Raw genomic sequence first — 13,863 nt, forward strand, 5'->3', positions numbered from 1 at the left:
TGTAGAAGACGCCTTTATATCCAGAACGACTTACATTATCTCACTTTTGTATAACTTTTGTTGAGGGTTAAGGGCCTTGTTCAGGGGCCCAGCAGTGGCAGCTTGGTGGACCTGGGATCGAACTCACAACCTTCCGATTGGTAGCCCAACACCTTAACCACGAGGCTACCACATGCCCACCAGTGTCAGAGGTGACCTTTAAACTTTCTGGGTCATGTGACAAACTGCGTTTTTTATGTCTTAGTATCATCAAGAGAGGCTTCGTGAGGGAGTAACTGCTTCTGTCTGCTACAACTTAAATATTTCATCAACGTCCAACAATGATAAATAAAATACAACAATAAAAAGATTATAAAAACAACCACGTGTCATTTGTTATTTATTTAAACAACGCAACTCACTCATTCACTCATCTTCCACCGCTTATCCGAACTACCTCGGGTCACAGGGAGCCTGTGCCTATCTCAGGCGTCATCGGGCATCAAGGCAGGATACACCCTGGATGGAGTGCCAACCCATCACAGGGCACACACACACACTCTCATTCACTCACGCACTCACACACTACGGACAATTTTCCAGAGATGCCAATCAACCTACCATGCATGTCTTTGGACCGGGGGAGGAAACCGGAGAACCCGGAGGAAACCCCCGAGGCACGGGGAGAACATGCAAACTCCACACACACAAGGTGGAGGCGGGAATCGAACCCCCAACCCTGGAGGTGTGAGGCGAACGTGCTAACCACTAAGCCACCGTGACCCCCCCCCCAACAATGCAACTGTTAGAGTTAAATAATCAACACCACTTCATCATCCCAGTGCACTGCTGATTATTGTCTTATCACAGTGTTTTAATCCTTATATCCTTTTCTAAAACACATTAAACGGTCAAACTGGAAGGACCGAAGCCACATTTCTCTGCAACACAAACCCTAAAGCTTAATATCCCTGTTAGAATTCTCCTCTCTGCTCACTTTTATTTCGTGCTAATTCCTCGGTCTACACGTTCTCCTGATTTAATCCAAACATTCCCAGATTCATTATTTCTTTCTGTGCCGCAGCATTTTGTCTTTCTCTTTCTTCCTCCTTCTTCTTCTGCAGCCATGTGGGTGGAATAATGATGGTGGCAACGACAAAACACCAATTATAAATATCTGAACTCCGCTAATAAAGCCAAAAAATAAACAAAGTCACGCCGCGAGAAAACAGTCGACGATGGAAGATGATGACAAAGATGAAGATGTAGAAGATGAAGATGACGTCCTGCCAACAATTTTCTGGGAACTTGGAAAAGGAGGATGTAACGACGTATGAACCAGGATGGAGATGAAGAGGAATCAGGATGATGAAGGCTGCAGTGTTTTGAGTGATGAGTAACAAATGCTTGAAGACTCTTCAGAGTGAATGTTGGTGAATTTTACAGGAATCGAGAAGGATTTTTAGAAGCGAATGTTTTTTGCTGTTGAAGTCTGTAACTCGGAGTAAAATTCAGTATGTTGAGGATAAAACTGAAAGCACGAAACCGACGAGTTATCTATAAGAATATAACGACCGCTGAAACGAGTCCAACATGAAGGAGGAGAAGACTAAGAACAGCAGAGTGAGCTGAAGGGCTGACAGAGTCACAGCGCCCTCTACTGAGCTGAAACACAGGGACATTGCAGCTTCAGGCAGATTTCATTATAAATAAAAGCCACCTGATGTTTTCTGATGGAAAATAAATAAATAAATACTACACACTATTAAAAGCTTGTTCTTGCCTTTTTTTGAAGCTCTGGGAAAAGTGAATCGATACTTCAAGAGATGAGTCGTTCACAGACAAGGACGAGTCGACTCTTAAGTGAAAGTCGACTCAAATATATAAACTTTTTTATATACTTTTGTTGTTGTTGTTGTTGTTGTTGTTGTTGTTTGCCTTGTACTTCTTTTATAGAAGTGTGAAACGCCGTAACTCTTACAGTCTAGACATCCGTCTGTTCTCAGCATCCGAGCTGTTCATTGTTGTGAAAAGCGAGTCGTGTGTTTGACTCTCAGGTCTGTGTGTATAAGAGGTTGTTGTCGGTCTTGTTTTTCTTGTCGATGATGAATTGCATGTTGTTTAGATAAACTGACACGAACAAAAAAAGAGTCGTTCGGGAGTCGACTCTTAGAGGTGAGTCGGAACAAATGATCTGACTCACTGGAAAAGCTGTTCTGTCATCCAGACTCGTGTGTTTTTGTGTTTTATATTCATGCAGTGTGAAAATGGTTCATTTACATATTAGCTAAATCAACTCCCTCGCTCATTAGCATAATTCTGTTAACTGTTTTTCACTTCATTACCAGTCTACTGATCTGATGTGTTTAATGTTTAGCTGTGTTTAATTAAACTCCACTGTGTGGACACTGAGAATGTACCGGGTTCAGGTTTATATAATTATATCACTAAATGACGCTGGTGTGGTTTTTTATACATACAGAATTTCTTTGTGATGAACAGAACTGAAGTAAATTTTTGTCATATTACTATCACAGTCTTTGAGAAACAATGAGTTCACTTTATTGGGTCACGTTTTCTTTTCACAGGCTACTCAGAACCATGAAGGCTTCTTGTGACAGAACCCTTTAAGACTCATCTCTACAGAGTACTGTATTGGTGCTAGATATCAGCTTTAAGGTTGTATAAAGAACCTGAGCGTAGCAAGAGAACGACTGTTTAGAGCGTGAACAGAGTTTTTATTTTGTTGTTGTTTCCAGAAACAGCTCCTGCCTCAAGTGGAGGAGTTTAAGTATCTTGGGGTCTTGTTCACGAGTGAGGGAAGGATGGAGCGGGAGATCGACAGGCGGATTGGTGTATCTTCTGCAGTGATGCGGTCGATATATCGGTCTGTTGTGGTGAAGAAAGATCTGAGCTGCAAGGCGAAGCTCTCTATTTACCAGTCGATCTACGTTCCTACCCTCACCTATGGTCATGAGCTTTAGGTCATGACCGAAAGGACAAGATCCCGGATACAGGCGGCCGAAATGAGTTTCCTCCGTAGGGTGGCTGGGTGCTCCCTTAGAGAGAGGGTGAGGAGCTCAGTCACTCGAGAGGAGCTCAGAGTAGAGCCGCTGCTCCTCCACATCGAGAGGAGTCAGCTAAGGTGGCTCGGGGATCTGTTCCGGATGCCTCCTGGACACCTCCCTGGGGAGGTGTTCCGGTCATGTCCAACCGGGAGGAGGCCCCGGGGAAGAACTAGGACACGCTGGAGGGACTATGTCTCTCGGCTTGCCTGGGAACGCCTCGGTATTCCCCCGGAAGAGCTGGAGGAAGTGTCTGGGGAGAGGGAAGTCTGGGCGTCCTTGCTTAGACCGGTGCCCCCGCGACCCGGCCCCGGATAAGCGGTAGAAAATGGATGGATGGATGGATGGATGTTTCCAGAAAGTAAAATGTAACTTTAAACGGATACAAATAACCTGATGATAACAAAAACACGTCGTAATTGTTGGGAGATGAACCATGAGGTGAATAACAGTAGCACCGCTTCATCACTCCATCACTGATGGTTTTTGGCTTTTTTCTTACGTTTAATTTTTTTTTCTGCTTCATCTGAGATTTACTGTACTGAAAATCCACAAGTTGATTTTTTTTGTGCTCTTACAGATGAGAAGCTCTGGTGCAATCTACACACGCTTTAGGAGACGGAAATAAATCCAAGACTTACTGTAACACCACAGGTTTACAAACTTGTGTTAAAGAGCTGGAAATCTCTCTAATCTGTCTAATCTGTCTAATCTCTCTAATCTGTCTAATCTCTCTAATCTCATGGGACATCTGATTAAAGATCTCGATAACATTATTTCTGAAATGATTCTCACCTTGAACCTTTAAAGGCATAAAAGCAGTGCTATAAAATGCCTCAGTTACCATTATTACATGTTTACAAAACCTTTTAAAGTGTAATAGCTTTCTGTTGCCTCTTACACACACACACACACACACACACACACACTCACACACACACACACTCACACACACACTCACACACACACGTACACACACATGGATATGGGAGGTGCTTCAGAAAGGTACCGTGGTTTATAATGAGACAACAGTGTGAGTGTGTGTGAGTGTGTGTGAGTGCGTGTGAGTGTGTTTGAGGTAGAAAAAACTCTCCATCATGGCAACTCGATTCTCTGTCACTTCTGCTCACCTGCTCGTCCTGATATTTTTGACCTCTGCTCATTCAGGTATTTCATCAAATCCTGATTTTGTTTTTTTTGTGTTTGTTTTTGTTTCTTGTGTTTTTTGTTTATTTTTTGTTGTTTGTTTTGTTTTGTGTTTTTTTGTTTTGTTTTGTCTTGTGTTTTTTGTTTTCATTTCATTTGTTTTGTTTTGTTTTTTGTTTTTCTGTTTGTTTTTGCTTCTTGTTTATTTTTTGTTTTGTTTTGTGTTTTTCTGTTTTGTTTTGTTTTGTCTTGTGTTTTTGGTTTGCATTTCTTTTGTTTGCATTTCTTTTGTTTTGTTTTGTTTTTTTGTTTTTCTGTTTGTTTTTGTTTTGTGTTTTTCTGTTTTGTTTTGTTTTGCCTTGTGTTTTTTGTTTTGTTTTCTTTTGTTTTGTCTTCTTTTGTTTTCTTTTGTTTTCTTTTCAGTTTGATACTTCTATCAATACATTTGACTCTTCTTAAGAATTCTAAAAACAGATCTAAAATCAACAAACCCAGACCCCTCACTAGTCCATCAACCCACATCCACTCAACCCTGACGAGTCACTAAGCCGTACACGTGTTTTGAGAAAGATCGAATCTAGAGGCTGTAGACGTAAACTCATTAAAGGAGATCATCTCAGCAGGTTGTTGTGTTTATAAGAGCGTGATGTACACAGGTTCTCTGTGGAGGCGTCAGTGTAGGAAATCCTGAGAGCTGTTATTACACAAGTGTGTTTAAAACTGATTATAGAGTAGAAATGAGACGCTGAAGGAGCTACGCTTCATTCATTGGGTCGAGTCTGAATATGCACTTTCAGTACTAAGGGTTCATTTAATAATCACACAGATTACACACACTACTGCTGCTGTATATTGTACAAAAGCATATTACACAATAGTTTATGTACATAATTGATCGTTCATATTCTATATTCATATTTAATACTCATTCTGTCTATATTGTATCTCATCGTCTGCATTGTCTTGTATAGTTTGTATAGTATTGTGTTATTTATGTCTGTACTTTTCAGAGTCACAAACAGCTGGAACCAAATTCCTTGTGTGTGTCAACATCAACACAGTTGGCCAATAAACCTGATTCTGATTCTGATTCTGATTAAATATTTATATTATGATATTAAAACACAGAATGCGTGCTCTTCTGGAATAAGGTTACTTTAATGATCCCACAACACACACACACACACACACACACACACACACACACCTATTCAATATACAGCCATGTTAACAGCTCTACGTTTTTCTTTGTTCTTTGACACATGACACTTTCTCATTGTTTAAATGGTGCTGTTGCATGTGACACTCCATGTGCTAACATCATATGTTTAAATATCTTTACAACAATGTCCTGGTCCTGTACAGTGGTGTATACAGACTGTGTCCTGGTCCTGTACAGTGGTGTATACAGACTGTGTCCTGGTCCTGTACAGTGGTGTATACAGACTGTGTCCTGGTCCTGTACAGTGGTGTATACAGACTGTCCTGGTCCTGTACAGTGGTGTGTACAGACTGTGTCCTGGTCCTGTACAGTGGTGTGTACAGACTGTGTCCTGGTCTTCTGTACAGTGGTGTGTACAGACTGTGTCCTGGTCCTGTACAGTGGTGTATACAGACTGTGTCCTGGTCCTGTACAGTGGTGTATACAGACTGTCCTGGTCCTGTACAGTGGTGTGTACAGACTGTGTCCTGGTCCTGTACAGTGGTGTATACAGACTGTGTCCTGGTCCTGTACAGTGGTGTGTACAGACTGTGTCCTGGTCTTCTGTACAGTGGTGTGTACAGACTGTGTCCTGGTCCTGTACAGTGGTGTATACAGACTGTGTCCTGGTCCTGTACAGTGATGTATACAGACTGTGTCCTGGTCCTGTACAGTGGTGTGTACAGACTGTGTCCTGGTCCTGTACAGTGGTGTGTACAGACTGTGTCCTGGTCCTGTACAGTGGTGTATACAGACTGTGTCCTGGTCCTGTACAGTGGTGTGTACAGACTGTGTCCTGGTCCTGTACAGTGGTGTGTACAGACTGTGTCCTGGTCCTGTACAGTGGTGTGTACAGACTGTGTCCTGGTCCTGTACAGTGGTGTATACAGACTGTGTCCTGGTCCTGTACAGTGGTGTATACAGACTGTGTCCTGGTCCTGTACAGTGGTGTATACAGACTGTGTCCTGGTCCTGTACAGTGGTGTATACAGACTGTGTCCTGGTCCTGTACAGTGGTGTATACAGACTGTGTCCTGGTCCTGTACAGTGGTGTATACAGACTGTGTCCTGGTCCTGTACAGTGATGTATACAGTTTGTGTCCTTACCCCATCCTTCGTCTTACACTGTCCCCTGTCTTACACCATCTCCTGTCTTACACCGTCCCGTGTCTTGCACCATCTCCTGTCTTACACCCACCCCTTTCTTACACCATCTCCTGTGTTACACCGTACCGTCTTACACTGTCTGCCATCTTAACCATGCCCTGTCTTACACCGTCTTCTGTCTTACACCGTCCCCTATCTTACACCACCCCCGTCCTTCACCGTCTCTTACCTTACACCGTCCCGTCTTACACTGTCTCTCGTCTTACACCATCCCCTGTCTTACACTGTATTCTGTCTTACACCATCCCCTGTCTTACACATTACCCTGTCTTACACTGTCTCCTGTCTTTAGTCTTGCACTGTTTCTACTATGTACCTTCTGTGACTAGGTTAACTTCCTTTTTAGTCCTTAGTTCTGTTTTGTTCTCAGTAGCACCAGGGTCCAGGAGAAAAGTATTAAAGTGTGTATGTTCTGTTTAACGTCTAGGATTAAAGTATTTAATCATGTTTAGTTTGATTCCTCAGTAGTAAAGTAGTAAAGTGTGAGCGTTCAGTCATTTTTTTCAGTTTATCCGGCGATGTGTCTGCTTTAAATGAATGAATCCTCACTCATGGCTCATGGTTTCATTTATTTCCAGCATCTAGCTCTGATTCAGCTGAGATTTGTCCCCATTCGAACCCTTCACCATCTCGTCCTTCCTCTGGTGAGTCGACGGTGTTTAAACTTTTTTTCCCACTTATATTACTCTGAGTCTTCACCCATAAAGATTATTTAACGTACATTTTAAACCAGAATTGCTCGGCCTGATAGTGGAGCGGGTCAACACCTCCAATAAAGTGAGTCAGCAGTAAACCTGTGTGTGTGTGTGTGTGTGTGTGTGTGTGTTTGGCAGTTCACTCGCTGAGGCCTGCAGATGTGTGTGTGCTGTCAGCACTCGGCCTGTCCGCTTCACACAGGTACAATACGACGTGAATTTATGCGAACATAAAAACCATATCATATATTTTCTGAATTTAAAACAAATCCATAATGATAGAAGATGATGTAATGCAGAATGTGTATGAAATATTAAAAACTATTGACACGAGTGTCCTCAGAAAGGCTAATACAGCTAGCGGGTCTGTGGAAGTCCGTCTCGCTCACGGATGGATTACAGACCGAGCTTGGGTTTATTTCTGAGTGATTCAATTTGAATTTTTAACTAGCGTAGCATCTGATAGGTTCTGAACTGGAGCTCGGTAAACTGATCAAATAAAAATAGGGTCAAGCGTCCGTAAGGTCGTCACAGTAAAATGAACTGAAACGAGTCGATGGAGTAAAAATTAGGATTAAAGTGTAAACAGCAGACATTGGATTAAAAAAATATTAATAAGAGGTGTGAGTAAGTCATACATGTGCAAGTCACAAGTAAGTCTCAAGTCATGAATGTCAAGTCAAAGTCAAGTCGAGTCTTTTTTTATAACTGTCAAGCAAGTCGCAAGTCTCAAATTTGCGACTTAAGTCTGACTCGAGTCAAGCCATATGACTCGAGTCCCCCATCTCTGAGTCATTTAACTCAAATCTGTGTCAAGTCTCGAGTCATGAATGTCAAGTCAAAGTCAAGTCGAGTCTTTTTTAATATTTGTCAAGCAAGTCTCAAGTCTCAAGTTTGTGTCTTAAGTCTGACTCGAGTCAAGTCATATGACTCGAGTCCCCCATCTCTGGTCTATATTATACTAAACAAAAATCAAACTCCTGAATAATTCAATACGAAGCTTTGGATCTCACAGTGATTTGAGTTACAGCCCCAAATGCAGCTTGTTTCTGTGGGGTTTTTGTTCTAAAATCTAAAGATAGCTAAGTGATATTTTTAAGCTAGCTTCTTTATTTCAGAACAAAAACGAAGAAAAACGCACTCTCTTCTCGTTCATCTGAAAGAAAAGGCACCCCTGCGGTTACAGGCAGCTCTACAGGGTGTAATTACAGTAGATAGTATTTACTGCACAAGTGCAAAGTAAATTTACAGCATTTGGTAGAGACTCTTTTATCCAGAGCATCTGAGGCAGTGGCAGCTTGGTGGAGCTGTAGAACTTGATCTCGCAGCCTTCCAACTGGTAGTCCAGCACCTTAACCACTAGGCTGATATCCCTCAAGGACTGATTAGGTTATTAGTGTCTGGTTTAGGGCGGGGCACGGTGGCTTAGTGGTTAGCACGTTCGCCTCACACCTCCAGGGTTGGGGGTTCGATTCCCACCTCCACCTTGTGTGTGTGGAGTTTGCATGTTCTCCCCGTGCCTCGGGGGTTTCCTCCGGGTACTCCGGTTTCCTCCCCCGGTCCAAAGACATGCATGGTAGGTTGATTGGCATCTCTGGAAAATTGTCCGTAGTGTGTGATTGTGTGAGTGAATGAGAGTGTGTGTGTGTGTGCCCTGCGATGGGTTGGCACTCTGTCCAGGGTGTATCCTGCCTTGATGCCCGATGACGCCTGAGATAGGCACAGGCTCACCGTGACCCGAGATAGTTCGGATAAGCGGTAGAAGATGAATGAATGAGTGAGATAGTGTCTGATTTAGTGTCAAAGCCAGCCAAAGGTCAGGAAATATGATGTCACCTGGGTGTCTCAGGAAGGCTTTTCTGGTCTTCTTTACATGAGCAAAATATCTAAGCTCTGTCTCTGCGTTGGCATTACAGAGCCCTCAGAGTACTAATAAAGCATTCAGACGCACGTCTCAGGTCTGAGGTTTACTCTGAGCAAAGGAGGAGAGATAAGTGAGAGGAGGCCGAGACCTCGGAGTGTTCTGAGATCCACCGTACCGAGAGTCCAGGAAGGAGAAATGCAGCATAAAGAGTCTGAGATAATCAAAACCTAAAGGTTCTTCTTTCATCCTCCTAAAGGGAGGGTTACAAAAACAAGCTGAGTCGATCAGATATAACACTGCGTGATGACCTTCGACAGAGAAGCTTTCTAGATGGTTGTGTGTTTATTCTGCGAGTACACACAGCACTGCTCTGGTCCCGGGTTCCTCGAAATCTCTGCAAGATATTTGTTTGGAATTCTCAAGTTGGCTGTAAGGTTTCAATAACGATGAGGTCAGAGGAATCCAAAAAAGTCAGGTGAAGTCACAGGTGAGTGTCATGTGATGAGAAAACAATCAAACCCTGGGAAGCAGACAGGGGAAAAAGACTCGAGGCCTGAGAGCTACTTCACAACTGGTGTGTTTGGAATAAGTCTGATGGTTTCTGGGGGATTGTAGTTTATGATCCTGACACAATGAGATGGTGGGAAGAAGCATGAAGAGCACACTGACAAAACAGCCAATGAGAAGTAAGACATGATGAAGAGGACAGATAAGAACAAACAGACCAAATCCACACACAATACTGTAAGTGTGTTATATTTCCAGTTCTGTGTGCAGAATAGAGAAAGATTTCATTTTGATGTGAAACTCATTGTTTTTCTGTCTATTTACACTAATGTACAGAAATAACAGTTTAGGGATGTTTAGATGAATAATGAATAATAATGTGTGTGTGTGTGTGTGTGTGTGTGTGTGTGTGTGTGTGTGTGTGTGTGTGTGTGTGTGTGTGGTGTGTGTGTGTGTGTGTGTGTGTGTGTGTGTGTGTGTGTGTGTGTGGTGTGTGTGTGTGGTGTGTGTGTGTGTGCAGGTCTGCTGATGTTAAGATTCTGACCAGACTCTCAGGTAAGAGTTTAATCACAGTCCCTAGTGACTCTCTCTCTCTCTCTCTCTCTCTCTCTCTCTCTCTCTCTATCACTCACTCTCTCTCGCTCCCTCTCTCTCTCTCTCTCTCTCTCTCTCTCTCTCTCTCTCTCTCACTCTCTCACTCTCTCTCACTCTCACTCTGTCTCTCTTTTACTCTCTCTCACTCTCACTCTCTCTCTCGCTCCCTTTCTCTCTCTCTCTCTCTCTCTCTCTCTCTCTCTCTCTCTCTCTCTCTCTCTCTCTCTCTCTCTCTCTCTCTCACTCTCTCTCTCTATCACTCACTCTCTCTCGCTCCCTCTCTCTCTCTCTCTCTCTCTCTCTCTCTCTCTCTCTCTCTCTCTCTCTCACTCTCTCACTCTCTCTCTCACTCTCACTCTCACTCTGTCTCTCTTTTACTCTCTCTCTCTCTCTCTCTCTCTCTCTCTCACTCTCTCTCTCACTCTCACTCTGTCTCTCTTTTACTCTCTCTCTCTCTCTCTCTCTCTCTCTCTCTCTCTCTCTCTCTCTCACTCTCTCTCTCACTCTCACTCTGTCTCTCTTTTACTCTCTCTCTCTCTCTCTCTCTCTCGCTCCCTTTCTCTCTCTCTCTATCTCTCTCTCTCTCTCTCTCTCTCTCTCTCTCTCTCTCTCTCTCACACTCTCCACATCCCTGTGAATAAGCGTTACTATAGAAACAAAAACATATTAGAATTATTATATATTTATCTAAAGCTGTGCTACTGTCAGAGCTGCTGTTTCATATGAAGCTCATATAAAAGTAAACACTCAGGACTTTAAAGATTTGTAGAGTTTCATCACTATTTCTGTTTTTCTCTACAAAACTACAGGTGATATTTTCATAAAAAGGTCGGTTTGTTTTTTTTATCAAACCCATTTCTGTTCTCTGAGAAGCTCCGAGTGTTTGTTCATCTAAAATCAGCTCAGATTTTTCTCTTCAACACTAAAATTCAGTGTAAGATCATCAACAGAGGGAAAAACACACGTCTAAAACACACCGAAAGAACGACAGAGTCCTGATTTATTTTAGATCAGACTCATTTTAGATCAGACTCACTTTAGATCAGACTCACTTTAGATCAGACTCATTTTAGATCAGACTCATTTTAGATCAGACTCATTTTAGATCAGACTCATTTTAGATCACTCATTTTAGATCAGACTCACTTTAGATCAGACTCATTTTAGATCAGACTCATTTTAGATCAGACTCATTTTAGGTCAGACTCACTTTAGAATTCACACCAGAATTTACACAAGGACAAAAACTAGCAGTTAATCTGAAACTCTAATTCTGTCTAATCTCACTTTAATACAGTCCTCGGTTTGTGTCCCACAGAGATTCTGTCCAGCTTTAATCCAGAACTGAGCACATTGATTCCAGTACAGAGGTACTGTATAACACACACACACACACACACACACACAGACACACACACACACTACGTAAACTCATGCTCTGAATGTGATCCTCTGTGTTGGTTTTGCAGCAGTCTGATGGAGGAGGTTGAGGATGTGGTTCAGTCCCTAGACAAAAGTCAAGTAAGACATTTAGGAGGAAATTTAGACACAGGAAGTGAAAATATCTCTGATTTCTCTAATATTTGTCCTCATATAATTTCCTTGTGTAATATCTTAAAACCTTCGTACGCTAACGTTAATCACGTCTCCTGTTAGCTCCTGATCGACTCTGTGAAGGAACTCTATGAGTTATGTTCATTAATACGCCTGTCTGTCTGTCTGTCTGTCTGTCTGTCTGTCTGTCTGTCTGTCCTCAGTGGAAGCTGCTGCTTCTCTTCGTGTCGGTGGACGAGCTCTGCGTCTGCCCCGGGCAGGTGAGCGAGTCGATCACACGTCACATCCTCAAAGGAAAATACGTAAACATTACAGTGCAGCCTTCACTGCTCCGTCTCCTGTGTTCACGTTCATCAGAGAAATACATTAGATTTAATTCACTAGCTTTTATTTATCATTAATAAAAGTGTTGGTCAGCTGAATGTCACACCTTAAAATACTTTTACACAATTTCTACACAAAAAACTTTAACAGTCCTTAACTTTAAAAATAAATAAATAAATAAATAAATAAATAAATAAATAAATAAAATATAATATAATATAATATAATATAATATAATATAATATAATATAATATAATATATTTAAACCAAAATTATATCTACAGTATAAAAACTGTAAAAAATATATATTTTTAGACATCACATTAATATATATATTACAAATATTAAATATATTAAATATATATTTTGTTTACGTAAACAAAATATATATTAAATTATATATATTATATATATATTTTAATGTGATGTCTAAAAATATAGATTTTTTTACAGTTTTTATACTGTAGATATAATTTCGGTTTAAATATATTATTTTATATTATTTATTTATTTTTAAATAAATTTTACATTTTAAATTTATTTTACATATATATATATATATATATATATATATATATATATATATATATATATATATATATATATATATAAACGTATATATATTTATTAAATATATATATTTTTTACATAAATTAATTTTAGACCCAAATTGATGTAATATTTTGTTCGATTTTACTTATTTCATTTCTTGTGAGCTTCAAGATTTAATAAAACTCTTCGTTCTTTTTGTCCTTCAGGCGTCTTCAGCGGTGGAGGAGACGGTGTTCAGAGTGGAGGAAGCACTGGACAAACTGCACCACAAGGTCATGAGCTTAACGTTGTGTTAAGTTATAAATCTACACCGTTTTATTTTTGGCCTCAGACTAAAGTGCTGTAGAAGAAGATCAGAGAAAATCTAAACTAATATAAATTAAAAAGAAAAAACGCAAACTTAAACGTTAAAAGTATGAAACAATGCTGCAATAGCTGAGCTTCATTACTGGAGTACTTTCTGTGAGCTTTACCTTTTATGGAGATTTGTGGGCGTGGCTAACTCCGAACGTGCCATGAACATGTTTGGTCGTTTACACCTGATCGTCGCTTATCGAATGAGCATGAAAAAGATCAGTGAAAGTCAGTTTAATCGATCCAGTGGCAAATCTTTCCTTCAGTTTTGACACAAAAACATTTATGAAAAAATAAATAAATAAAACACAATGTTTTTAGTTTAAAAAAACACTACTTTAAGTTGTACCCCCTCGGGGGTTTCCTCCGGGTACTCCGGTTTCCTCCCCCGGTCCAAAGACATGCATGGTAGGTTGATTGGCATCTCTGGAAAATTGTCCGTAGTGTGTGATTGTGTGAGTGAATGAGAGTGGGTGTGTGTGTGTGTGCCCTGTGATGGGTTGGCACTCCGTCCAGGGTGTGTCCTGCCTTGATGCCCCATGATGCCTGAGATAGGCACAGGCTCCCCGTGACCCGAGGTAGTTCAGATAAGCGATAGAAAATGAGTGAGATGAGATGAGATGAGACTACTTTAAGTTCATCGCGCATCCAAAGATTGACACCGAGCATGTCTCCGACTATATTTATAAAAGTCATTGTTTACATTCATCTCCCTTTTTTTGCACAAAAATATTCTTGATGGATTTTATGACACTTGGAAAAAATGAACCCAGTTTTCTGTTTTTAGTTGGATCACACTCTGGTTCATGTTGTGGTTTGGGGCGGTCGAGCGCGTGACAGGTACGGCTTCATCTTTAGAC

General features: G+C 41.1%; 1 protein-coding gene across 1 annotated transcript in view; it reads left to right on the forward strand.

Moving 5' to 3' along the window:
- The first annotated feature begins 4,054 nt into the window (after window positions 1–4,054).
- The window catches only part of plb1 (phospholipase B1), a 43,947-nt gene continuing 34,138 nt past the window's right edge, over window positions 4,055–13,863 (forward strand). The window contains exons 1-9 of the mRNA XM_060879309.1: window positions 4,055–4,211; window positions 7,137–7,202; window positions 7,392–7,455; window positions 10,145–10,179; window positions 11,537–11,588; window positions 11,688–11,739; window positions 11,976–12,032; window positions 12,856–12,921; window positions 13,791–13,843. Coding sequence (XP_060735292.1) covers window positions 4,142–4,211; window positions 7,137–7,202; window positions 7,392–7,455; window positions 10,145–10,179; window positions 11,537–11,588; window positions 11,688–11,739; window positions 11,976–12,032; window positions 12,856–12,921; window positions 13,791–13,843 — 515 coding nt within the window. The 5' untranslated portion in view covers window positions 4,055–4,141. The remainder of the gene's footprint in view (window positions 4,212–7,136; window positions 7,203–7,391; window positions 7,456–10,144; window positions 10,180–11,536; window positions 11,589–11,687; window positions 11,740–11,975; window positions 12,033–12,855; window positions 12,922–13,790; window positions 13,844–13,863) is intronic.

Source organism: Tachysurus vachellii, chromosome 10 (genome assembly GCF_030014155.1).
Source record: "Tachysurus vachellii isolate PV-2020 chromosome 10, HZAU_Pvac_v1, whole genome shotgun sequence".
Lineage (NCBI taxonomy): Eukaryota > Metazoa > Chordata > Actinopteri > Siluriformes > Bagridae > Tachysurus > Tachysurus vachellii.